This window comes from Alosa sapidissima, chromosome 12, assembly GCF_018492685.1.
Source record: "Alosa sapidissima isolate fAloSap1 chromosome 12, fAloSap1.pri, whole genome shotgun sequence".
NCBI classification, from domain to species: Eukaryota; Metazoa; Chordata; class Actinopteri; order Clupeiformes; family Clupeidae; genus Alosa; species Alosa sapidissima.
The window spans coordinates 5,451,788-5,478,044 of NC_055968.1; the positions used below are offsets into that span (position 1 = coordinate 5,451,788).

The window sequence follows — 26,257 nt, forward strand, 5'->3', positions numbered from 1 at the left end:
GCTATACATTACACGAGCTGACCTTCATCCGCATGACTATGAGGCACGAGATTTACATTCACACAGACCACTCGGTGCAAAAGGAATGGAATGCCTGAGCACATCAGCGCTGAAGGACACTTCCCAGCCAGCAGTGGGTTATCCACTCCCACCATGTGTCTTTTTTGAAAGTCAAGATGTGTTATGAAGACCCATGATTAGCGTGTTAAACACAACCCAGAACGTCAAACCTCTATGCTGTCGTCAAACGTATGCCATCTGTATGCCTGTGATGTCCGGCACTGCTTGCAGTCTCAAGGTCATCATTGATTGTCTCCAAACATTTTCCCTTCTCACATATTCATCAACGAATAAACATAACTAACTTGTGCCTGATATGGCTAATGGAAAACAGCATACCTATATTCAACTCTGTAAGGAATGTACAGAGAAAAACAAGCCTGTCTGAGCATGCTGATCGGCCCTTTCCAAATGACACCATTTCTGTGCTTTATGTGTCACAGTATGTGTGTCATCATTTCTGTGTGGGATGCCAAGTAAAACAATAAGCCCTGACAGACATGTCATGCAGTCTACTGATATCACCATATTGATTAGACCAATCATGCATAACAAGCATGAGTCATGCTTTTTTGCCCCACGCCTCAAGGATGCCTCTGAGGATTGTCTCTCATGGTACAACAAATACCATATCCTTCTGAATACATCTGAATTAAATGAAACACTGCCTCTATAACCAACATCCATTTCATGTTAATGCACATGTATAAACCACATGACAGTGTTTGTGTCTGCAAAAAAAACTGAACAGAACATGTGTATTAACTGCAGTGCCCAATAGCCCAATAAATCTGAATCACATCGCGCTTTAATCAAAAAGAAGAATGAAGAAAAGAAATGCATTCCCATGTATAGCCCGCAACCGTGTATTAACCGCATAACTGAAGAAATTGGGCAAAATCAATGTATAAACCTTGGTTAATACATGGGAAATTACGGTAGTAAAACTATTCAAATCCCCTAAAACCTAGGACAAAATCTAATACCAGGGCTATTTGTAAACACTCTTGCATTTAACACTTTGAATATGTAGCAGAGAGTGTATTTGATTTTCTGTGCCATCTGAGGTTTTGAAGTACAATGAGGAAAATAAAAACTGACCACACCTGGTAAACTCTTCAGGCTGCTGACTGCAGCCTGCCCTGCAGACCCAGAATTCTCCACAGCAGAGGAAAACTCTCGCCACACACCCGCCCGCCCGCCACACTCATTCTAGCCTGGATTTGTGCTGCTCCCATAAGGGCTCCCATTTCCTCCCCTGCCCTTTCATAAAAAACAGCTCAATACACACGTTCGCTGTGCGGAACACAAGTACAAATCCTAAACTCTGCCAAGCTGGGCCTGGCCGGACGTGACTACAGCTCTTTGTGAGGGAAGTATCCATCTGGGGACGACTTGTTGGAAATGTGGTGGTGAACTCGCAGACAAGGATGACTCCCTCTCGGAGCAGTAATGGGATTAGCAGTGTGGCTTTCAAAAACCCATTTAACCCTGTGAGCATTCCAGCCTCCTCTGGCCAAATTGCCCCCATTGTAAGAGTGTTATGTTGCCATATGTATAATCTTACGACTCCAAAATGTTGTGAATTTCATTTTTATGTCAGCATTAGTCTGTGTCCCCACATCCCAAAGGTGATGTGCTCAACAGATTTTGAAGATTAGTTGATAATGCTGACCAATGGTGATTTGTTCATTATGTCATAAATGAATGTCATATAAAAAGTGGTGTCATGAGATTTGTACACAGCTTGCCTGGCACTTCTACATAGATCAAAAAATGTAAAATGAGTTTTAAACATAGGTTGACCACCCAACAATCTAAAGTTCTGAGCATTCATCAATATTTTATTTATGTAAACTAGGTTATGTTTTCCACGTTTTGAAAATGGAGACTTACAGTTTTTCCATAGTTCAAAGTCTCTGTTAATGGTGACTAATAGCATAGACGTGGGTGGCAGAGATCTACCCTGGCCTTGCAGAGGACACTGCTGTGCCCATCAGTTTAACACTGCCTATTAAGAGTCATCAGCAAAGCACTACTGGGTGCCAATCATTAAATATTAAAATATGACTTGAGCCTAAATGACAATAAATGACAAAACATGGCCCTAATTAGAGACAACATTTGAACACACCCACGGGGGCACTGACTAGAAGGGTGACTCATGTAATTTCTGCAAAATGGGGGGAAATAACAATGAATTTCAAATGAAAAACAGTTTCGGATAAAAAATATCATAAAATTAACAACTTTGGTGCGGGAGAATATAATCAAGATAATCAAAAGGGAGAAGTGGGGAAAATGTGGTATAAAAGATTCTGATACAAATACTCTAGGCGGTCATTATCACAGAATAGAGATATGATGTGTTACTGATACAAAACTCTAATTAAGACCTAGTTTTATAGTCTTATAAGTTTGTCTCTGAGGAGAGCATGACTCTAAATCCATTTCCTTCCTCAGTGGACATTTAGGCATTTAGGACAGAGCCAGAATGAATAAATGTAAATGTAATAATAATAATAAATAATAATACATTTTATTTAAAGAGCGCCTTTCAGGACACCCAAGGTCGCTTTACAGATAAAACAAATAGAAGAGAGAGAGAAAAAATATATATATATATATATATCAAAAAAGGAGAAAAATATATATATAGTCCATTTAGCCATATCACAGTCCATAGGCTAGTCTGAAGAGATACGTTTTCAGTTCCTTTTTAAACTGGGCAGTGGATTCACACTGCCTGATGTTGTTTGGAAGTGAGTTCCATAGCTTTGGGGCTGTGTGGGAGAACGCTCTCTCTCCCATGGTGCTGAGGTTCATCTTGGGCACCTTGAGCAGACCAGCTGATGAGGATCGCAGTGAGCGGGAAGGGGTGTAGCTCTCTAATAGGTCGGTTATATAATTGGGAGCAAGGTTATGCAGGGCCTTATATGTCAACAGTAAGATCTTAAACTGGACTCTCTGGGTAACTGGTAACCAGTGTAGCTGCAACAGTACAGGTGTTATGTGGCCTGTGGACTTTGTTCCTGTTACTATCCTGGCTGCAGAGTTCTGGATTATTTGTAGGTGGTGGAGTGATTTCTGTGGAATGCCAGAGAAGATGGAATTGCAGTAATCAATGCGGGATGTAACATAGGCGTTTACAAGTACTTCTGCACTCTGCTGACTGAGGGAGGGGCGCAGTCTTGCGATGTTGCGCAGATGGAAAAAGGCGCTGCGAGACACACTGTTAATATGGGCAGTGAATGAAAGTGTGTTGTCTAGTATAACACCAAGACTCTTCACCTTGGTGGAGCAGGCAATGTTGGAGCCATCTATAGATAGGGAGAGTCTGTTTTCCATCTTTGCCAGTGTTGTTTTTGAGCCAATAACAAGTAATTCAGTCTTGTTACTGTTCAGTTTCAGGTAGTTGTTAGTCATCCACAGATTTATATCATGCAGACAGGCAGTCATCGCAGCAGGAGGAAGGGAGGCAGTCGGTTTGGTAGACATATAAAGCTGGGTGTCATCAGCATAGCAGTGAAACTGAACACCATGTTGCCTCAGGATATTTCCCAGTGGGAGGAGGTAGATGATGAAGAGCAGGGGCCCCAGAACAGACCCCTGTGGCACTCCCTTTGTGACAGCAGCACTCTCCGACTTGTGGTCCAAAATCTGGACAAGCTGTGTCCTGCCAGAGAGATAGGAGGTGAACCATTGATGAACACTGCCCTGCACTCCAATGCTGGTAAGACGCTCCAGAAGCAGCTGATGGGATATGGTGTCAAAAGCTGGATTAGGATGGAAATGAGTCCAGCATCAGCTGTGCAGAGGAGGTCATTTGTTACCTTCACCAAGGCAGTCTCTGTGCTGTGCTTTGGTCGAAATCCAGACTGAAATGGCTCAAACAGATCATTGTCCTTCAAATGATCCTGGAGTTGAGATGCCACCACCCTCTCCATAATTTTTGAAATTAATGGTAAATTGGAGATGGGTCGGTAGTTGTTGAGGTCATCATGGTTCAGCCCAGGTTTTTTCAGGGTTGGTTTGACAATAGCAGTCTTCAATGAAGGAGGGATTTGACCAGTGATGAGCGAGGTGTTAATTATTGATGTTATCATTGAGATGATGGATGGTAGGCACATCTTGACCAGGCTTGTCGGAACAGGGTCCAACTGACAGGTGGAGGAGTTGCACTTGGTGATGAGACCAGAGATGTAACTTTCGGCAGGGAGACTGAATTCACTGAGTGCATTTATAGTAGGTGAGCCCAACTCAATCAAAGAGCATGGTTTTTTCAGCTTAGTAATTGAACACTCCAATTGTTGATGGATTGCCTCAATTTTTGTGTGAAAAAAGTTCAAGAAGGCTGAGCAGCGTTCAACAGATGCATTCTGATAGATGGTACTATCAGGTGGCTTGAGGAGGCCATTCACAGTGGAAAAGAGAGCCCTGGTGTTTCCTTCTCCCTCATTGATGATCCTTGCATAGTATGCGCTCTTTGCAGCAGAGTGCTTTTTTGTACTGAAGAATGTGCTCCGAGTACATCCCTTGGTGGACAGCAAGACCAGTCTTTTTTGATAGTCGTTCTAGGCGCCGACCCATTGACTTCATTTGGTGTAGTTCAGGAGTGAACCAAGGTGCGGAGTGCACAAACGAAACGGTCCGTGTCTTTAAGGGGGCAAGACTGTTGAGTGCTGCAGACATGCAGTTGTTGTAATTGCCAACCAGATCCACTACTGAAGCATTAGGAGAAGGGCAAGGATAGGAGGTAACTAGTGAAGTAAGTTCCTCTGGCACTACCTTTTTTATGTTACGATATGACATGACACGCTGAACTTTGGATTTCCTGATGGACAGATAGGTGTCAAATAGCACAACTTTGTGGTCTGATATGGGTAATTCAGCAGTACTGAAATTGGTAGGTGTTATACCAGAACAACAGACCAGATCTAAAATATGGCCTTTGTTGTGAGTTGGAAAGTCAATGTATTGAGTGATGTCAAAGCAATCAAGCATGTCCATAAAGTCGTTTGTGCATGTTTTAGTAGAATTATCCAGGTGTAAATTAAAATCACCCACCAAAATAATGTTAGGAGACATTGCATTAAGTTCAGTGAGGACAGTTGAAAGTTCAGAAAAAAACACACTTGATGGTTTAGGAGGTCTGTACAATACCGCAACAATGGTAGGTGTAGATCCTTGGAGTTTGACAGCCAGCAGTTCAAAAGAGGATTGATCAGGCAAAGTGAGCGGTGTCAACTTGACGTTCTCGCGATAGAGCAGGGCGAGACTGCCCCCTCTCCCGGAAGAGCGTGGCTTGCAGATGTAAACATATCCAGACGGAACAGCCTGATTCATATGGAAGAAGTCGTTGCTTTGCTGCCAAGTCTCAGTGAGACACAAAAAGTAATGTAGCTGATGATGCTATCTATTTCACTGGAAAGCTTATCCTTTTAAAATAGTTTCTCCAAACTGGTTCTCTTTTGTAAGATGGAGCATAGATGACAACTCAAGTCAGATTAGAGACCTTCCTCACCATGAAGTCACTTCAAACAAAGGGCATTAAATGCAAGAGGTGGTGTGACTTTAGATGAGAATACACAAGTGCTAAATATAGCATGTGTGATGAGCTGGACCCATATTACTAATATGAATGAAAGCATGCTCTGATTAAACAAACTGCTGTGCTGTTATCCATGGTGAGGCAATCAATCATTGGCATGCCCAAATGCTAATGGCACAGCAGAGAACAATACAAAAAAATGTCTGAAAGCACTCAAATACTATTAAATGCTAAGTGAACTTGAGTACAGCATTACAGGTGCAAATGAAGGTGTACTGAAGTACTGAAGTACTGTAGCACACTGAAATGTAATGTCAATTCACCTGAATACAATAATAGTGGAAATTGAAAGCACTCCAGTGTAACACCATAAGCTAAATGGACACCCACAGGTATAGTGCAGCAGCCTGAGAGCTCTTTTGTATAGCGCTAAATGCTAACTGAGTGTACTTCAGCTGTGTGCTGCGGAGCCATGCGGTCATGATAGTTTGCATTTGGGTCCCAGATAAGTGGCGCAGTGCTGAGGTCTGTCTGCACTAGATTAGGCCCCTGAGTCCCAGAGCCACTCTCGTCGGAAAACTCTACCCACCCATGTGACCTTGGCATTGTTCACCACGCCGAGGTGCAGGAGATAACATATGGGCTGCTGGGGAGAAAAACGCTCGGTCTACCTTCAGATGATTCATCTGGGCTAAAAGGGCTCGACACTCCATTTGTTTTAGAAAGTCACTAAGTGGCAGTGGCTGAAAGTTGCCCTCGCCTAACACTTTATGAAAGGGGGAAAAAGGAGACACAAGGAGAGCACTTCACCTGAAGAGTGTTCGAGCACCAGAGAGGTGCTGACCTGAGAAAGATGAGGTAGCTCAACTTTTAACTTTAGCCAGCCTGAGCTTCGAAAAGATAAATTATTATTTTCAGCTGCCATTGGTGCAAATCAATAATCTTTTGGAGAGGACAAAGAAATCACTCTTTTATAGTAAGTTTCGAAAAGCTCTTGGACTGTTATGTATGACCAAAAAGTATGCCAATTTATCTTCACTTTAGAGTATATATGCATTGTCTAGTAGTTTAATATTAAACCAAACACAAAATACACTTTAAAAAGCAAGTAGGCACTTACAACTGAAAGAGGAGGATGAAGTTGAAGGCGCGGCTCATGTTTTTGCTGAGGAAAAGGACGCCCAGCACGTGAAGATTGGGCTCCAGTTTCTCCTGCAACTCCTGGTCAGTGGCGTCTCTGTGCAGGAGGCCAGTGTCTGCAACACAGTGGACAAAAGGCCACCTTCAAACGTGTCTATGGATACAGGTTCTGATGGATTCTGTTCACACGACTAAATAACAAAAAACATTACAGTTAAATGAACAGACAAATGAATATACATCCAGGGATAAAACACCTTGTAACATACAATAAACATGCTTATGGCTAAAGGTTTAACTTGAAACAAACAATGTTTGTCTGTGATAACAAGTTACAACAAATGAAGCATGGTAATGTAATGTTCTAACCGAAACACATCTGTAACCATCCTACAGTACATACAGGAGCTGTTGTGAACTGTATCTATTGTGGCTGACAACACATCTGTTTTCTTGGTAGTGTTTTTACATTGTGAAATAAAACACTGATGAAAATTCGGCTTGTGTCTGCACACACATAACCTCAGATGAAAAGGGCAACTTCCTTCCTCTTCATGCTTGTTCATATTCTATCCCACACACACACACACACACACACACACACACACACACACACACACAGCTTTTCCCCTATTCCCACTCAAACTCCATCACCGCTCCCCTCCATCACTGGCGCCTCCAGCCCCCCTCCCCCTCCCCAAACACCTCTCTGCGGTGACAGGGACATTTTAGTCAATAAGAGGCGGGGATGAATGGCGTGGAGGATGATAGAGCCCCGTCAGCTCCTCAGCGCTCTAATGGATGAAGGGCGCCATTCCTCAGCAGTGTGGAGGTCTGCCACACGCCAGCGCATCACTCTCCCTCTCCCCGCGGCTCGTCTCCACTGGGCAGACGTACCGACGGACGCACGGACGCGCCGGAGAAGCGCACCTCGTCACTGCCGCCGCTGCCACGCACCAGGCCTTTATGGGACGTTTATGTGGTAAATAATGAATTAGGGCGAGGAAGAGAGAGGACTCTGGGAGATGAATGGAGGAGATGGAGGGAACACAGAGAGTTGAATATGGACAGAGAGAGAGGTGTAGGGGCTGGGTGGATATCGGAACAGCGGGCGGAACTCATACTTCTGTTCCATCACTACTGACTGTAGCGTGGCAGGGGAGCCAGCACAAAAAGCGAGTGGTGGGAAGTGGGTGGGGGGAAGGGGGGGGGGAAAGTGAACGGCACCGAGCGAAAGGGAGCGATGACAAACTGTGGGAGAGAGGAAGAAAGAGAAGCGAGGGAGAGAAAGGAAAAAAGGAGAGATAAACAGATAGCAGATAGGAGAAGAAAAGGTGGAGATAGTAAAAGCAGACAGACTGACAGATTCACAAGCGAGACCTGCTCCACACAGGCGTCTGAAGCTCACCTCCCTCTCTAAAAAAAGGCCTGGTGCTTGTCCCCCAGCGTTGTCAGAGATCTCCTCCTTCCCTTGCGCTGCTCATGAGGGCTCCAACTAGAGCTTGTGCTATTTATCGCCTGTTAAGCGCATGACTTCTTTCCTTGAAAATGTTTACTCCAATTCTCATCGGGAGCTCCACCTTCTTAGATAATGCTCTGGGCATAAACATTGACTTCAGGAACAAGAAATTGCATCATATATATTTGAGGAAGTGCAAATGGAACACGAGAGAAACAGCAAGAGAGCGACAGAGAGAGAGAGAAGAAAGGAGAGAGAGAAGAAAGGAGGAGAGGCAGAGTGGGAATGAAGGAAACAGAAAAGCGACAAAGGTGGATGAACACAGGAGAACTCAGCCTCCGCTACAAATGGAAACCTGTGCATTAGGCATGAGAAAAAACAGAGCCAGTATATTGAGGGAAAATTTGTAATCCAAATGAATTTTGAATGTGTTTACTTAAGCGCCGACACGGCTTATTATAGAGACAGATGCATTGGAGGTATCTGCTTTTTTCAGGGAAATATTTAGTTATAGCAATCCAAACTAGACTAATCAGCATGTCTTTTCCACTTCATCTTAAAACTAAAAGGAACAGAGAACGCATAAGCAATAGCCTAATTTCTAATGGCACCCAAGTTTGTACCTTCTATTAAAATGACAAATAACTCCCCAAATCAGTTGTGTCAGTCAGCCAGCAATCTCTGTAATGACACATTGGCAGAGAAATCAAATTAAATTTTTGCGCACACAGAGTTAAGACTACTGCACCTTGAGTGTACGGATGACAGGGGAATATGTCGCTGAAAGAAGACGGCAGAATCATTAATTTCTGAGGGGGGCCCATCTGCTCAGGAGAGGGACAGCCAAGTAATTAGGATGGAGAGATGCTAGATCCCCACACCTGTCACAGCTCTCTTCTTTGAGGATCACACTCAAACAGAGTGAACGAACAAATGAGCGAGAAAGGGAGGGATGGATGGAGGGATGGAAAGAGAGAAAGAGCAAGGGACAGAAAAACAAGAGACAGAGAGTGAGAGCAAGAGGGATGGTGTGCAGAGACAGTGGGAAAGATAGAGAGATTAAAAAAGGGAAACCAAAAGACAAAGAGAATGAGAAAGAAAAAGGTATGACACCCCCCTATGAACTTTCCCTTAATGAGCTCCAAAACACCAAAGCCGAGGAGGTGTAATAACGAGCCTCACAGCTCCTGCCAGTCTGGTCAGAGGTGCTTCCTCCCATTAAATAACAATTAGACAGGCAGCTGCCCAGGCGGCACAGCACAGAGCTCACCAGGGGACATACCAGTGCCCTGGCACCATGCCACACACAGAAACCCTTTAAAAACACATTTGACACGACTTCATATGGAAAACGCCATGAAAACAATACCAGGTCGGGGATGCAAACTTTTTGGCAACCTAAATGGAAAATCATGCTTCAAAACCACAATGGCTTTTTTTATTTAGAAAGCACAGACACGGTGCAAAGTTTCATATCCATCGTGGCTGTCTTGTCATGTCTGAAAGGGAGAGTTCAAAAGTGCGGGCCTTTGTTGTGTGTGGTAAAAGCTGTGCAGGTTTGATAACTGAGAAAAGCAGAGTATAGGAAGCACTCAGTAAAACAGCTGGACATTTAGCAGGTTTTTCACCGGAACGATCCAGAAAAAATAAATCACTGCACTCTGGCCTGAGAACTAAAGCTTTCTAAGGGACGTACAGGCTGAGTCTAAAACACATTGCACCTGCAAATAGCTGGAAGAGGATGTTTTTTTCCAGCAGGTTGGTTTGTTTTTTTCAGAAGGATAAAGTGTTTTGAAAGTGTCAATATAGTACCAGTGTCAATATACAGTAGAACCCAGCCCAGGAAAAAGGCAAAAAGGTAGAGAGAAAGGTAGAAAAGTCTATCGATGCAGGCAGAACACCGAGCAGAGCACTGCTTGCACCCCTTCTTCTGTACTGTACTAAATACCTAGCTCCATTCATTCTCATAGTTAATACTGATCCTTTCCATATTGTATTCTTATTGGAAAGATTGAAAGAGAAGATTGTATACAGTAATTTCCTGTGTATTAGCCGAATTGTGTATAAGCCGCAGGACAGTGTTTTATGCAAGTTAAAAGAAACAAAACCATATTAATACCATATTAACTGCCCCCATTAACCTGAAGACATTTTGCAAAATCAATGAATAAGCCTGGTCACTTACATACTTCAGGACTTACATGATTAAATGGATAAACTGACCTCAGGTATGTTCAAGTGTAAAATATTTTTCTGAGTAGCACGTGGCAAGATGATTTGAGAAGGTCTAATGTGCACTGCACATAAAACGTCGGCAAGGTGAAGCTGTTCACAGAGGCTTCTACAGTGCACCTGTGGTACCTGTCAGCACATTTTCTACCAATCCACACATGAAGGGGAGTGATCCCCAGAACAAATTAGGTGTAGTTTCACAGAAAGGTATTCTAAACAATGCCATTTTGAAATATTATCAAAGTGAGTCCCGAACGGAGACATTTGTTCTTGTCACATGAATTATCAAGTATTTCCATGATACGCTTTTCTTTGCAAAAAACAAAATAAACAACCCATTAATTTGACATTTTTGTCAGTGCTATTGTTGATATCTTCAGCCTCTCAAAGGCTGATTTCTGACAGCATCTCATCCATATATTCAAAGACTGAACTTCATAGAGAAGCTTTTCTCTGGGTTCAAAACAAATTTAGACTGAAACGCTTTCATACTGCAAATATATACACTGTGACATCTGGGGTGAGTTTTCAAAAACAAGTGGTGGGGTTAATTTGGAGGAAGTTTGTTAGTAACATACAGTAAGAGACATGTTCACTCTTATGAAGTTGCTATTTCATCTCTAGTCACACAAATGTACAAAAAGACATTTAAAAACAGAACAATAGCAGAGCTGATTAAGACTCACATAAATCAAACTCACAGAATGAACAATCTTTGTCAGATTTCTTGTCATCTTAATTGTCAAGCACCTAATATCAGAAGACTGTGGCTGTCGCTGTGGAAGCACAACTTCTTTTTTCCCCTGTTAGATCAGATAAATTAAAGCCATTGTTGTTTCATGCACATTTTTAAATCAAACTGACTGGAATTCCTGACTTTCCAAATACTAAATACCTGCATTAGAAAAAGAAAAGAGAAAGTCTGCAAATTATAATATAATTAACTATTTTATGTAGGACCTTGCCCAAGACATCACAATTGTTATTGAATGTTGAGTTATTATCTTAATAAATCAAAGCACTTATATGTTCTGGTATCATGTCATGGGTTAAAAAGAACGCATGGTTAAAATGGTCTATTCTAGTTTATATATTTTTTTTATATATATATATATATATATATATATATTTTTTTTTTTTTTTTTTTTTTTTTTTTTGATGTTATATGTGCTGTCTCTCCATGATAAATGGGATATCTATATCTTGCTTATTGGAATCCACATTTTAGCAGACAATACAAAACAGATAGCAGCTGCACATTTTCTGCAGGGAAATCCATCTTTTTAATAGCCTTCTTATCAAAAGCCAACAAGCCAGCCAGTATACGCTGACCGGGAACGCCTAATTGAATCATAGAATATCAGGGCATTGCTAAAACCCTATCTGATGAGACTGTCAACCTGGCATATAAATTAAGCTGTATCTAACCACAGAAAATAGTGCTCCACACATACAAGTGACAGTAATAAACCAATTCTTTAGCATTAAGGTTTTATTTAAAATGCATTAACAGTGATAGGTGATCAATTTCAAGCATTTTATGGGCATAATACGCTGGCTGGCATGAAAGGCACCTTGATCATGCGTTAAATGCAGAAACCTCAGGAGAGGTGGATCAGCTAGAGAATCTCAGAGCTGTCACCGTTAGCGTTTCCCCTCTCATTTCACCTTCATTTTGCCATCTTTTTGGGCCCCTTGCACAAGGTGTAATTCAACAATAACCAGTTGACAGTGTCTGACAGCTCAGAGAAAAAGACAATCAAGAAATCATAGAGGATGGCCTATTCAATTACACTGAAACAACATTTCCATTACATTGTGTTCTCACACTGCCTGCAATTCAAAAGCCAGAGTCAAAAATAAAGCACCTTAATCGACTAAAAACAATCTCATTCAGTATGGGACAATAATGCATTCACCTATCCCGTCATAAAATCAGTCATCTATTCACTGAAGCAAATTGCTTGAACATTGCACACTGAAGAGGTAAATGGTGAAGTATCTCCAACCAGCCGGAGAAAGTGTGTGCTAAACTCTTCAATTTGGTACAGTCACACATGCTTGTCGAAAAATGCTTATCTTTCAGAAATTATTTTCCTGGATGGATTGCCAACTCCCTCATGCTTGAAGTTATTCATTAGGCAAATCAGGGAATATGCTAAGTACCATGCAATTTGAAAATTATATTTTTCTACACCATTTAAATGTGCTGATTTGCAAAAATATACAGTGTAAACAAAAATAAAGTTCCATAACAAACATCTCATCTGTTTTGAGGTGAATATTCTGGAGTAAATATGTACAATTACATTAACTTTTGTTAAAAAAAACTGCTTCATGATAGGGCAGCTCACTGACCGACTGCAAGGACAGCACTGGATGACAGTGCTGTCCAGCACAGAGATTCTGTATTAGCCAGCACGCTTTAACTGTGTCCACTCGGTTGACAGTTGACAGTGGCTGTGTTTTCCTAATCTTCACACGTCTACATCGTGCCAGTTATGCCTACATTCATTAGAATGATGGGATACAGGAATACAGGTATTCTTGGATTGGAGTCCAAGTAATCATATAGTTAGCAGACAGTCCTGTGGGGATTATACAGTAACTCCAGTACAGTAGAGTTGCACTTTCCTTTCAGCTTCTTCCCTCTTTTGTCGTGTGCATGTAGGTCAGTTTGCTTTTGGGTTAAGTACCAGTCTAGTAAGTAAGGAAATTCATAATTAGGCTTACCAGAAGTTGCAGGGTAGCTAAGGACACCAAGTGCACAAAAGTATTGCTTTGCTCACGAAAGCAAATACCTCCTCTTCCATAGTAGTCTCTCCAGTACAATTAGACGCAACGCATCATTTATCACAACTGCTCGACTACTCCTCCAACACAAGGCTGCATAGTTGACCCAGCAACAGGGGCAGGTCATCTGGAAAATCTGACATACAGTCCACTAACTATCCAACAGAATTGATTTACTCTCACCAAAATATTTTAGCAGAATCATCACCCAAATATTGATTTGAGATGGATGATTTGGGATACATTTTGTTTAACTTAAATGATAAACTGACTGATGAGATGATACAGTGAGGTGATATTTATTTTCATAATTTAGCTTAATTAATGAAATTACTAGCATATTCTTGGTACTTAATTTCAGAGATAAGTAATTTTTTTAATATTACAACTATGTTCTGGTCTAAATAATTAATTAATGTCTCAATGGTTTTGTGTTTTTCTTAATGTTCTTTACGATACAGAAACAATCAGATTAGTTTGGGTTTTATGGTGATATTTTGTGACAATCCCATGCAATCCCATTTGTGTGCATTTCTATGAATGTAAACTTGTACAATCATGAATCTGCTGCTCAGATGAAGAGCCCTAGAGCCCTAGAGGCAAGGTGATGCATCACAGATGTACAATTTGAAAGCAAGGAATTCAATAACCATGACAGCACATATGCTTATGCTTTACATCCATTCAGACACACGCAAAATGAAATATTTGATTCCCAGACTGCTCTCATTATGTAAAAGGGCACAAATACCAAAACACAATTTTTCACTACGGTAGGACTGATGGGAAATTACTATACATATTTGCCATAAGACACAAAGGTTCATTGCTCCAGAGCTGTAATAGGTGAACATCTCTATCTAAACCTCTACAACCACAACAGTGAATAGAAACACAACAATGACTCATAGAAACCAACACTGATGCACTGATTTTACACTGAATTAAATCCCCATTCAACCCTAAGGCCTGCATTTAATAATAGCCTTTTCACCTTTACGATAAAACATCCCTCAGAAATGAATGGTGTTTGCTAAATCTTGACTGTGGCTTCCTGCCTCAGGGGTAAAATAAAGCCTTTATTCAATGCTTTATCTATTGAGGGGGGGGGGGGGGGGGGGGGGGAGAGAAACAGAGACTCCAAACAGCTTTCATAAACAACCTCTTTCTCCTCTCTCTCACACCTTCTCACATTTTTCTCCTCCTGACAGGGCAGACCCCTTTTCCTCCGCTACATTCATCTTCATTAGCGGGCTATTCCCTCCATCTCTTGTCAAAAATACTTAATGCCTCTTGTCCACGGGACTTGGGCCGACCCTGCTTAGTTAGTGCTGATACGGATGGAATTCAGCACTGCTCATGCCTCTTACACCCGCTGCTCCCCATCCCTGTGGTACACTGCACAAAAAAACAATACAGCCACCATCTGTTTGGCAGTCTGAAACCCAACTGCTTTCATGTGGTGCCGTCTTAACTTGCTAACTAATGGAACAGTAGGGAGAACAGCAAGTGTGCAGACAAATACAACAAAAATATAAATGTTTTCTTTTTTCCCTATAAATTAGCTATTGAAGTTACATTTACATTTACAGATACAGGTCGCCTTGCAGTAGGGTGCTATGTTGGCCGAGTCAAAAACAACAGCAGTAAAACAAACAGCAATCATACCCAGGAAAAAAGTGTGAATTTTTAATTAAAGAAAAATGAGCTTTGACCAACCTTATTAAGTGGTGTTGTCATTCAGTTTGTAACAGACATTCAGCTCTCAAAAATGCCATCATAAGGCATCATAACTAGAAAAGGCCTTCCCAGAAAGTACATTCACAAATTATGACCACCAATCATTTCAGAAAGGTTGAGTACAATTAGTGCAAAGTGGTGATTCTTGGCTAATCTTAATAAGCTCATATCAACTAACCAAACATTAATAATTGTTTCCATAAATGAATGCAGTTAATGATGCAGACCTAATTTACTTAAGATGCCTATGGTTCTCAAGAGTTTGTGAAATAGAATAATTCTTATCACTTAAGTGAAGGTCAATTTGAGTTTGACAATTAAAATGATCTCATTATAAACACAAAGGCACAACAGATAACTTAAAAACAAGCTGTTTGAAGTCTTAGTAAATTTAAAACAATAAAAACAAAAAAAATAAACACATAAACAAAACATTCTGTTTTATTAAACTCAGCACCTCCTTCAGTGATTATGTTTTATCTTCAAACTTCCAAAGATTGACTTTGGAAATGTTCCTTTGTGAGTGTGCAGAGTCAAAGGTAAAAGTAAATCAAGGCCTTTTCAACAGAAACTACCAGGGTATTCAGGGTAGAATGTTTAACCTATACGGTACAAGTGTAGTGTATCTACAAAAACAGCTCCTCTATGGCCAGGAGGAGACCATGATACGATAATGCTAAATGATGTATATGCACAGAAGGTAATTTCATGTGCCAAGTCTCAACTCTTCAAATATTTTTGTTAACATGAAATACTTTAAGCTAAAACCCAATACACCACACCTGTTGTTTCATACATTGAACAAAGCAGGATATGTGCACTCAAATTAACCACCACAGGTCAGAGAGGCCAGAGAGCCTAATCCAGTGGTCAGCTTTACAAACATGCTAATTAAGACCGCAGCAGCACTAGCGCAGTGTGGCCTATAGTTTCTTTTTTGTTTGTTTCCAGCAATTTTTGGTTGACAATTCCTGGACCAGAACACCAGGGTACATGCAAGTTGGTGGGCATTTAGCCCCACTAGGCTGATAAGGAATACAAGCTTTTGATGAGGCACATCTAGTTTGTTTTGGGGGCGTCTGTCTCAACGCTGATTATTATTAGACAAGGAGTAAGTAACCAAAGTAGAGCACATCTTCTCCAGTGCACACACCTTCATTGGGTACACATCCCATTTAAATGAGAACAGGACAGGTTAATTCTTAGAGTCATAAGAGAGCTGACTGACAGGGCATAATTCAACATCCATCTCTTATAGATGCTAATGCAAGTAGCAGGGCTTTTTGTAAGCAGAAATGCTTAATGTCAGTATTTGGCACAGAATCAAAAGTAAGTGACCATAATTACAGTATTTCAATGAGAAGATAGGAGAGCATCATATGAATTTATTATACTGGCAAATTCCCTTTCATGAAAATGCCATTCATGGGATGCCATGTGTAGACAAGGCTATGACAGCTATAGCATTAATGGTCTTCCTGCATAGCGGCAAAGTAGCCACAAAATATGAATCCAATTATTTGGCTCAGTCACATTCTGGAGCTAGACAGAGCTGCGGCAGTGGAACAAACATCTGGACACTCATGACCCCATGTAGACACTCACTGATACCACGCAGGGTTTTGGGTTACAGAACATCTGTGTGTGGACATCATCACCATATCCCAACACAGTGAAAGATAAAAGCCAAATAAGTGCATGAAAGAGGGAGCTGCAGACTTGTTTAGAGGACAACAGCACAATATCACAATGACAATGCAATGACAAATGCAACGGTAGCAGAGGAAGTGAACTGATAGAAATGGCATAACATTAGCAGCAGCAGCATTGGAAACAACGGTGGGCATCACAGTCCATTCAAATTTACCATTACGCAGAGCTGGGTATCTGTAATAGTGATGAAAATACATAGTGTTTCACTATTAGTGGAAGTGTGGAAAGTCTCATATGAGATCTACACTGTTGACATCTCAGAAGTCTTTGGCTCACAGGCCCAAGCTAGCTGACAGATAGCCAGCAGTCTATTCCAAATCAGCACGACAGGCTTGAAATACACCGATCAAATGCCAACCAATCATCAAATTCTCAGTGGGCTGGGTACAGCACTACCAAAAGCTGCCTGCAAACCATTGCTAGGAAGCCACTACCTTTAGCATCATCTAAGAAGAGAACAAAGTAAGGAAACATTTGGCGACCACTTAGGCACCTGTTAGTTGCCTTAGTCCAGGAAGCACACAATAAGAATGGCAAAGCCGGATCTGTCTAAACGATAGTGAGATGAGCGAAATTTCTTTCACATCACAAGCTGACAGTAATGTAATTCTCCACAGAGCTAGGAGAGCTACTGTACTTAGGAGCCTACAGACAGGGAAATTAGCACTAATATGTAATTGGAGATGCATTAAGTGTATTCTTCATTAATTTTCACTCACAGAAACATATACAATATTTAACTCCAGAAACAGCCAACAAATAAAACATCTTTCTACTTTTATATGTAATGGAGGTTGATCAGATACCATCTGTGAGAATAGTTGTAATCAGATGCATAGTATCTTGTGCTGTGGCACAACTGGCTATAGCGCCTATACCATATCTGGGTCCAAGTGCCCACGATACCCAGGTTTAGGTCTGACCTGGGTCATTTCCTGATCCTCTCCCATCTCTCTTTCCCACTTACTTCCTGTCAGTCACACACAATCCTATCAAAATAAAGGCAAAAGAGCCCCCCCCCCCCCCCCCCCCCCCACACACACACAAAAAAATAAAAATAAAATATACTTTAAAAAACACTATCATCTGCATGGACTGTGGGAGGACATTACAGTACCTGCCTCCTCTCCGTCATCCACTTCCTCCACCTCTTCAGGGTAAACCACAGGAGAATCCTGTGTGCTGACATTCTCCATTAGAATACGTTCAGTCTCCGTAGTCTGGGAGGAAAATAACATGCCATTACATACTTGGAGAAATTTGATTGTGTTAAATTCAAAATGATTTCTTTTAAAGACATGTAGCAAACCTTTAATGATTCCATCTGGCTAACCCTGCATCGCTGCAGCAAGTCCACAAACAGATATATGAGCAGAGCCTGTTGACAAGAGAAAAATACTTTTGTGGGTTTAGCAAATCTAAGGTAACTTTACTTTCTGGAATTCCAACAAATATTCTTTGTTCTTCCATTCACAGACAATAGACAGTCAATAGACAGTCAATATGAAGTCACACCAGCACCATTATTGACTAAATTCAGAAAGCAGACAAATTAAGTCTCATTTTTTTCATGAAATTTCTCAGGCTAAACAATCCTGTCAAGGGCAAATACCAAAGGGACTTTTTTCCGACGAAAGTCAATGTTTCACAAATTACAATTTAGTTATCCAAGAGAAAATTGTCGGTTTTACAAATTAATTCTTAATTTGACATTTAAATCTCAGATATTTACATGATTAAAGCAGGGACTGTTTTGTGTATGTATTAAAATACACATTCTATGTGTTCTGGTAGTAAAAAGCATGGCACTTGAAACTGATAGAGCACTCACCTGTATAAAGAAGCCAATGATGAAGGATACCAGGAACGGCAGCAATCCAGCTTGTGCTATTGTCACTGGTAGACCTATTTTGAAGGAACCACAAAAGGTGTTACGCCACGATCACCTACACTTCACACTACTTGAAGGAACTGCTCTGCTCATTCAAGGAGTGTTAATTTGGAAGTCAAGAAAAATGTAAGGCTAAAATTAATTGATGCTTGTAATGTCTTTTTTATAGTACGATAAAAGCAGTAAAGTGGTTTGGCAGAGGTTTTAAGGGGGATGAGCAATGTCTTTTTAAGAACTGTTAAATCTTATTGAAAACAGAACAGTTAAATTCAATGCACCATGTAATTGCTATCTTTCATAAATATATGTCTCAACTTACACAGACCATAAACCACATACTGGGGGAATCATTGGCAAGGTACAATAGACATTTCCCATTGCTGGGTGATTGTCTTTACTTATTTTTGTCTAATGTTCATATACCTGAAAGTGACATTTTTATGTGTTGGCCAGATAAATATACCCCTATGCAGAATGACTAATGATGGGTAGGAAAACCAGATGACTTCAATGAACATATTTCTGTCAAACATATATAACAGAACCACCACCGTCTCCACTACAGAACTCCACTTCCTTTCACACTTGACTCGTTGTCAAGATTGTCATTACTCACATTTATATGTTTGTATTATTTCATACAAGGTAACATATGCCTCACTAGAGTGGTTTGAGAGATAAAGAGGGCATTATTTCATTTCAACATTTTCTTCAAGAAGTTCTAAGATCTTTTTTTTCTTGATCACAGAGTTAGAGAACTTTATATGGGCAACCAAAAACACTTACCCAAGATGCCTGTCCCCAGTATAGTTGCAATGGATAAAAAATCTGCAACCCAAACAAAAATAATGATTTTAAGTTTGACAAACAGTAATCAGTGCATCAATGGCATAGTTGAAAGTGCCATCTGTCAGCTATCAAAATACAAAAAGATAGCCAAAACAGGCATTGGAACCAGGGTGACAAATATTCAGTGACTTTCAGAGATGTTTACTTGTGCATATCTGATACAAGAGCGATTAAATACAAAATGATCAAGCTCTCAAGAGCAAACGAACACTGTTTGAGAGTTGAGTGTGTGCGGGCGCTCATAACACTGATGGGAATCCCTGAGATGGAGAAGGCTCACCTTCACATAATCCACATACAGGGCACAGCAAATTCCATCTATTTGTTAACAATACAATACAGTACAGGTTTTAGAATATGTGTAATGTGTCTTTTTGGAGCAGGTCTCTGTTCAGCAAAACTTCTTGTTAAATTCTCCCCTGGTGATGAAGCCTTAGAGGGAATTTAAACCAAAAGTTAACGATGCTATGGTCATAAAGTTGAAAAGTAGGGATTGTGGCCTCATAATAACATATTAATATGGGACACACAATAATTCTACTTTGTGCACTGGAATAAACCAATATATATGCAATGTATTTCCTTTTTTGACAAAATGACACTTCCAAAGGTTTCCGGATTTGTTAAAAATATCTTTCTCACTGAAACATGGCTGGATGCCTCAGGCAATTATGAACTTCTTGAAGCATCACCGTCTGACTTGTCCTTCTCACATTGCTTTCACTCCAATCAGAAAGGTGGGGGCGCGCGTGGCAGCTCTTTTTTATGCTACCCTGTAAGGATGTTTCTTTTGGTACGTACTCCACCTTTGAATACCTACTGATAGCTATTCCAATGAAGCCACCAAACTCCTGTCTAATGGTCACAATTTACCACCCACCGCAGAACAGAGTAGGTTTCATGAGTCTGGTGAGTTTCTGTCTAATTATTGTGACAAACTACGATCGTATTCTCATTTGTGGTGATTTTAATATTCACATTGATAACAATACAATTCACTGATCAGTTGTCAATATTTGAGCTTACACAACACATTTCTGTACCTACTCACAATCGTGGTCACACTTTAGACCTTGCTATTTCAAAAGGCCTAGACATTTCCATAACTGGTACCTTAGATGTTGGGATCTCTGATCATCTTTGTATCTTCTTCAATGTTGCCTGGCCAACTAAACGTACATCTGGCCAAAAAACTATTCTTAGGCGCAGCATTGGGAAAGACACTCTAAAGGATTTTATCACTGCTTATATTAATGCTGCTGGTTCACATTATGACCTGAGTCAGGTCTCTGTTGCAAACCCAAATCTGAATTTCTCTAGTGATTTTATTTGTGATAATATCCTCAGACTGTGATGAATTAGTCAAGTATTTTAATGCTTCTGTTAGACAAATTATGGATAGCATCACCCCAATGCAACAAAAGCCACCCTGGAGGACTTCTAAGAGAATAAACACTTTTAAAAGAACCTGCCGCAAATATGAACGTAAATGGTGCAAGGCTAAATCACAGGTTGACCTCATGAACTATAAGGGTAATTTGCTTATGCACAACTGTGAAATAAAAAAAGCTCGACGACAGTATTTCTCCCAGATTATATCAGATAGTTCAAATAATTCTAAAGTCCTGTTTAATACCATTGACAGACTACCGTTATCAATCCTCCGCGTTTGATACCCTATGAGCTCCACACTGAAAAGTCGTGCAATCAGTTTGCTACATTTTTCAGTGAAAAAATGTCAACTATCAGCAGCAGTATCTCATCATCCTTCATTGATGATTTCAATCTTCAACCTCTTAGCCAACCTCTGCCCGATAGTACAGTTACTCTCCAATTTCCAATTTCACTCCAATCCATCTGAGTGAGCTGGAAGAAGTACCGGTAGTCCAAAAATTAGGTTCAGCTATTTGCTCCCTCGACCCTGTATCTACTATGCTGTTCAAACAAGTCTTCAGCTGCTTGGCTGCTGACATACTTCAAATTGTAATACCTCCCTACTATCTGGAACATTCCCTGAACATTACCCTTATTACACCACTACTTAAAAAACCTAACCTTGACCGCTTGGCTTGTGAGAGTTACAGGCCCATCTCTAACCTGCCTTTCTTAGGCAAAATTCTAGAGAAGGTTGTTTATAAGCAACTTTGCACCTATTTGTCTCAAAACTCTATATTTGATGCCTATCAATCTGGGTTTTGGGTAAATCAAAGCACAGAAACTGCTCTAGTCAGAGTTGTAAATGACCTTAGAATTGCAACTGACAATCAAAAAATGTTGATTCTTGTTCTCCTTGATCTAAGTGCTGCATTTGATACAGTCGATCATGCTATACTTCTTCAACGTCTTCAGCATTCAGTTGGTCTTCAGGGTACAGCTATTGATTGGATCTCATCCTATTTAAACGGGAGATCTTTTTCTGTTTCTATTAATAGCCTCTCTTCTGATGTAATCCCCATTTTATATGGGGTACCTCAAGGGTCAATTCTTGGTCCTTTGCTTATGTTGGTCCTTTGCTAAACTTGTACATGTTACCACTTGGGTCTATCATTCGGCAACACAACATCTCTTACCACGCAGATGCTGATGATACCCAACTTTACATATATATCTCCTCTGATGACCCCAGTACGGTGAATGACCTCACTTGCTGCATCTCCGACATTATTATTTTTTTAATGTTAAATGATGCCAAGACAGAGGTTCTGGTTGTAGGCCCTAAGGCCCTGAGACATCACTTTCACCCAATTCTAACCTCCCTCTTGGTAAAACCGTGTGAGAATGTTAAAAATTTAGGAGTGACTCTTGATGCAGATCTTAATTTTCAGATAGATAGATAGATAGATACAGTAGATAGATAGATAGATAGATACTTTATTGATCCCCAAGGGGAAATTCAAGAACATCTAACATTCTGACAAATTAGTACACATTTATCTCCAGTCGTTTAGATTACTGTAACACACTCTATGCTGGTCTAACAAAACAGATGTTAAACAAACTTTAACTTATCCAAAATGCAGCTGCTAGAATACTCACTAGAACATCTACATTTAATCATATCACCCCTATTCTTAAACTAGATGTACCACAGAGCGGTACAAAATATGACCGCCGCCCAGTCCAGCACATTTTTTCCACAAAAATAAATCACGCTGAAAGGCCTATATGATTCTAACTGTCTCACTAAATTGCATTATCCACACTCAATTCTCACTGGTATCTGCTAGACAACAAGTACCAAAATATTATTAGTTCATAGATTTCACATGTAAAATTCATTTTATACAACCCCACCCCCATCTTGCCTGTTCATAATTCTGAGAAATTCTTGAATTGTGTGCATGTGTGCGTGTACATGTTTATGTTTATGTGTGTGTGTGTGTGTGTGTGTGTGTGTGTGTGTGTGTGTGTGCTTGTGTGTTTGCCTGCGTATGTGTGTTTGTGCATGTGCATGCATGCGTATATATGTCTACTGTGTGAGTATGTGTCATACGTATGATAACTGTGAATGTATGTGTATGCGTGTGTATCTGTTTATGCACATGTGTGCACATGGAATGGGTTAGCATGACCCCTGGAGGCAAACATACGGAAAAAATTGGTCATCCTAGGCCCTACAGTTCTCAAGATATTCACAGAAAACTGTGTCTGCCCTACCCTCCTTTCGGTGGGTCCAGTACAGTGGGGGGGGGGGGCTACAGATCAAAACAAAAAACGATGGTTCCATGCTATCTATGTGGGGTTACATGCCCACCAAGTTTCGTGTACCCCGGTCTTTCAGTGTCCCGGGAATCCTTGTTGGTGTACGGTCACTAAATGTACACATAAATTATTTTATTGTAAGGCCCCCCATTAACGGAATTCCACGAAACTTGGTGTGCATTCAGAGGGTGTCATAATGATCCTACACTTCCAATTTCGTGCAGTTTTGACTATGTTAGGTCACAGATACCTGCGATTACAACACCTCATTTTTACTTTTTTGTGTTTAACTAGGTGGCGCTGTACATGAAATGAGTGGTTATGGAATGGGTTGACATGGCGCCTTGAGATCAACATACAAAAAAAATGGTCCTCCTAAACCTTACGGTTCTCGATATATTCACAGAAAACTGTGTCTGCCCTACCCTCCTTTCGGGGGGTGCAGTCCAGCGGGGGGGCTACAGATCAAAACGAAAAACGATGGTTCCATGCTATCCATATGGGGTTACATGCCCACCAAGTTTCGTCTACCCCGGTCTTTCAGTGTCCCGGGAATCCTTGACGGAAATTTGGACATGCGAAAAAAAAAAAAAAAAAAAAAAAAAAAAAAAAACTTACTTCACTGGCTCCCAGTTAAACAAAGAATTGAGTTCAAAATACTCCTTCTTGTCTTTAAATCATTAAGTGGCCTTGCCCCACCCTATATTTCCGATATGATCTCTTTTTATTATCCAACTCGTTACTTAAGGTCTTCCAGTAAATGTCTCCTCCAGAATAAACACTAATGCAGCACATGGTGCCTTTAGTTACTGTGCCCCAATCCTCTGAAATAGCCTACCTCTGGAATTAAGGTCATCACAATCAATGCTCTCTTTTAAAAAGGGACTTAAAACTTTTAATTCATGACTACAGGTATTTGCTTTTATAACAATCCATTTTATTATTTTTATTTATTAATTTTCTTTTTTGTTTTGTCTTTTCTTTTGCTAAGTGTGTTTGTTTATTTTAGATAATTTAATGACATCTCTCCACTCAAAGCACATTGTGCCTATGTACTGTACTGTACATGTATGCCATATGAAATGTGCTATACAAATAAACTGACTTGACTTAAATATTTCCAACGCCATAACCACCTACACACAACTACTGCCTTGAGGTCAGGTGAAATGTATTCATGACAGTTAGCAACAGCTCATGGACTAGTCGGCTGTGGATGTCGAGATATGAAGAAGGAAATCTCAGCCTGGCCTCACAGCACCATCTCAGCTGACCCAATTACAAGCCTAATGCTTTACTCCCTTGATGAATATGAATACGAGGCTGCTGATTAACCAGTAGCAGGAGGCAGTCACGAATGAGTGGGAAACTCTAAAGTACCAGAGAAGTTTGTCTAAAACCCACTCACTGATAGCACTTGATTTTCAATTGTGCTGTAAATGTATTGGCTGGGATTAGTTATGGATGCATGGACAGGCAACCGGGAGTCAAAATGCTAATGCTGCAGTGAAAAATAATAGGAGAAATGAATGATTCATTTTATCAATGAGACGTGACATCTAACTCACTCCACCACACATACAGCTTTACACTATTAAGAGTCTATCTGGCATGGCACACAAAAATAGCAACTGCTGTAGATAAAGCCAGCATTTCAACAGGCAGTTTCATTACTGAATCCTTTAGAGATACAATTACAATAGCTGGCAATGTGGCCTGTGTTTCATTTCCAATGATATGCAGTAAATGACTCCTCTCTCTTTATTGCTGGTAGACCGTATTAACAGCACTGCATACATTATGATGCACTAAGATATAAATGACTCCTGAAATCAATACATGCTCAATTGTGGCAAAGTGTATCACAGCCCCATAGCAACTTACTGCATAACTCTGTGTAGTCTGTTATAAAGATAGGTGAAAATCAATAGCAAAAAGTCGTACATACTCAGAGACATTACAATTTGCCTGCATATCTATCTATGAAGACTGTCAATATGAACACTAGAAACATTCTTCACATGAATATTGTCATGACTTTTAACACCCCTACTCCATAAATCTCCCCCTGCTACACTACAATATTATAGATTAACACTGCACAGTCCAAGTCCTGCCTGCATCATTTCTGCTGTACACTCATAAGGAATAACAGACTTGTACAATTTAACTTCACTGTGATCACTTCAACAAAAGGAACAACATCCAGAAACATTTTCTAGGCGAGTACTCAAAGTCAAATTAGATTAAATTTAAGATGTACACATAGTCAAAAGCTGTTAAGATATTACTTTGAGACTTCAAAATAACACCTGCGGACTACGACAAGAAGATTGATTACAATGTGAGACAAAGTTGCTAAGTCTCCATAATGGTGCTTTAATGACATTGGTATCACTTCCACTGGCAAATTTCCAGCTCACAAGAGTGTCATCTTGACAAAGCCTTTTAATTTAGATTCTACATAACTTTTGCATTGGAGAGCAGTTTCCCATAATTCATGGAGCGATGATGATTAATGAATTGCTGATGCCATTTTCAGACATGATGTGCTTATTATGTATGTAAATCACAACACAGATGCACTATCAAAATGTTTAGCAGTGCTTACACACCAAAGGTACATCAGTAGGCCTACAGTATATAACTAAGATAGCTCATACTGCCACAAAAAACTAGTCCAACCAGCTTTATAGTGTGATAACAAAACAAAAGTGCCAGTGCAAGGATTAGGAGCTGTTAACCCAGCCATAACACATTACTCTGCACCAAAACATTATTCCTGGTCCAATGAGAATTTATTAACATTGATGTAGCCTATTCACACAAACTGAAAGGACTTACTCAAAAATAAAAGACTCTACTCTACAGCATAGTCCAATTATTCACCTTTAAATCTTTAGTATCTCAAGTAACATTTCACACTTTTTGTCTGTGACAGAATTAAATGTAATTATATTAGGCCACTCAGATTGGTTAATAAAGACAAAGATTCAACTGCACCCTGTGAAACAAACTAGTTTGTAAATGTATGAAGAGGTCTCAAAAACACTCTGACAGTGTTGTCCTCATAGTCATAAACTATACAGTTAATATTAACAAAAAACAAATTCTGAAGTGTTAATAC

General features: G+C 40.3%; 1 protein-coding gene across 1 annotated transcript in view; it reads right to left on the reverse strand.

The window, feature by feature from the left end:
- si:ch211-51h4.2 overlaps positions 1–26,257 on the reverse strand; it is a 97,831-nt gene that overhangs the window by 70,389 nt on the left and 1,185 nt on the right. Inside the window, exons 2-6 of the mRNA XM_042057473.1 lie at positions 19,366–19,407; positions 18,520–18,593; positions 17,998–18,066; positions 17,806–17,908; positions 6,732–6,867 (exon numbers count right to left, since the gene is read on the reverse strand). Coding sequence (XP_041913407.1) covers positions 6,732–6,867; positions 17,806–17,908; positions 17,998–18,066; positions 18,520–18,593; positions 19,366–19,407 — 424 coding nt within the window. The remainder of the gene's footprint in view (positions 1–6,731; positions 6,868–17,805; positions 17,909–17,997; positions 18,067–18,519; positions 18,594–19,365; positions 19,408–26,257) is intronic.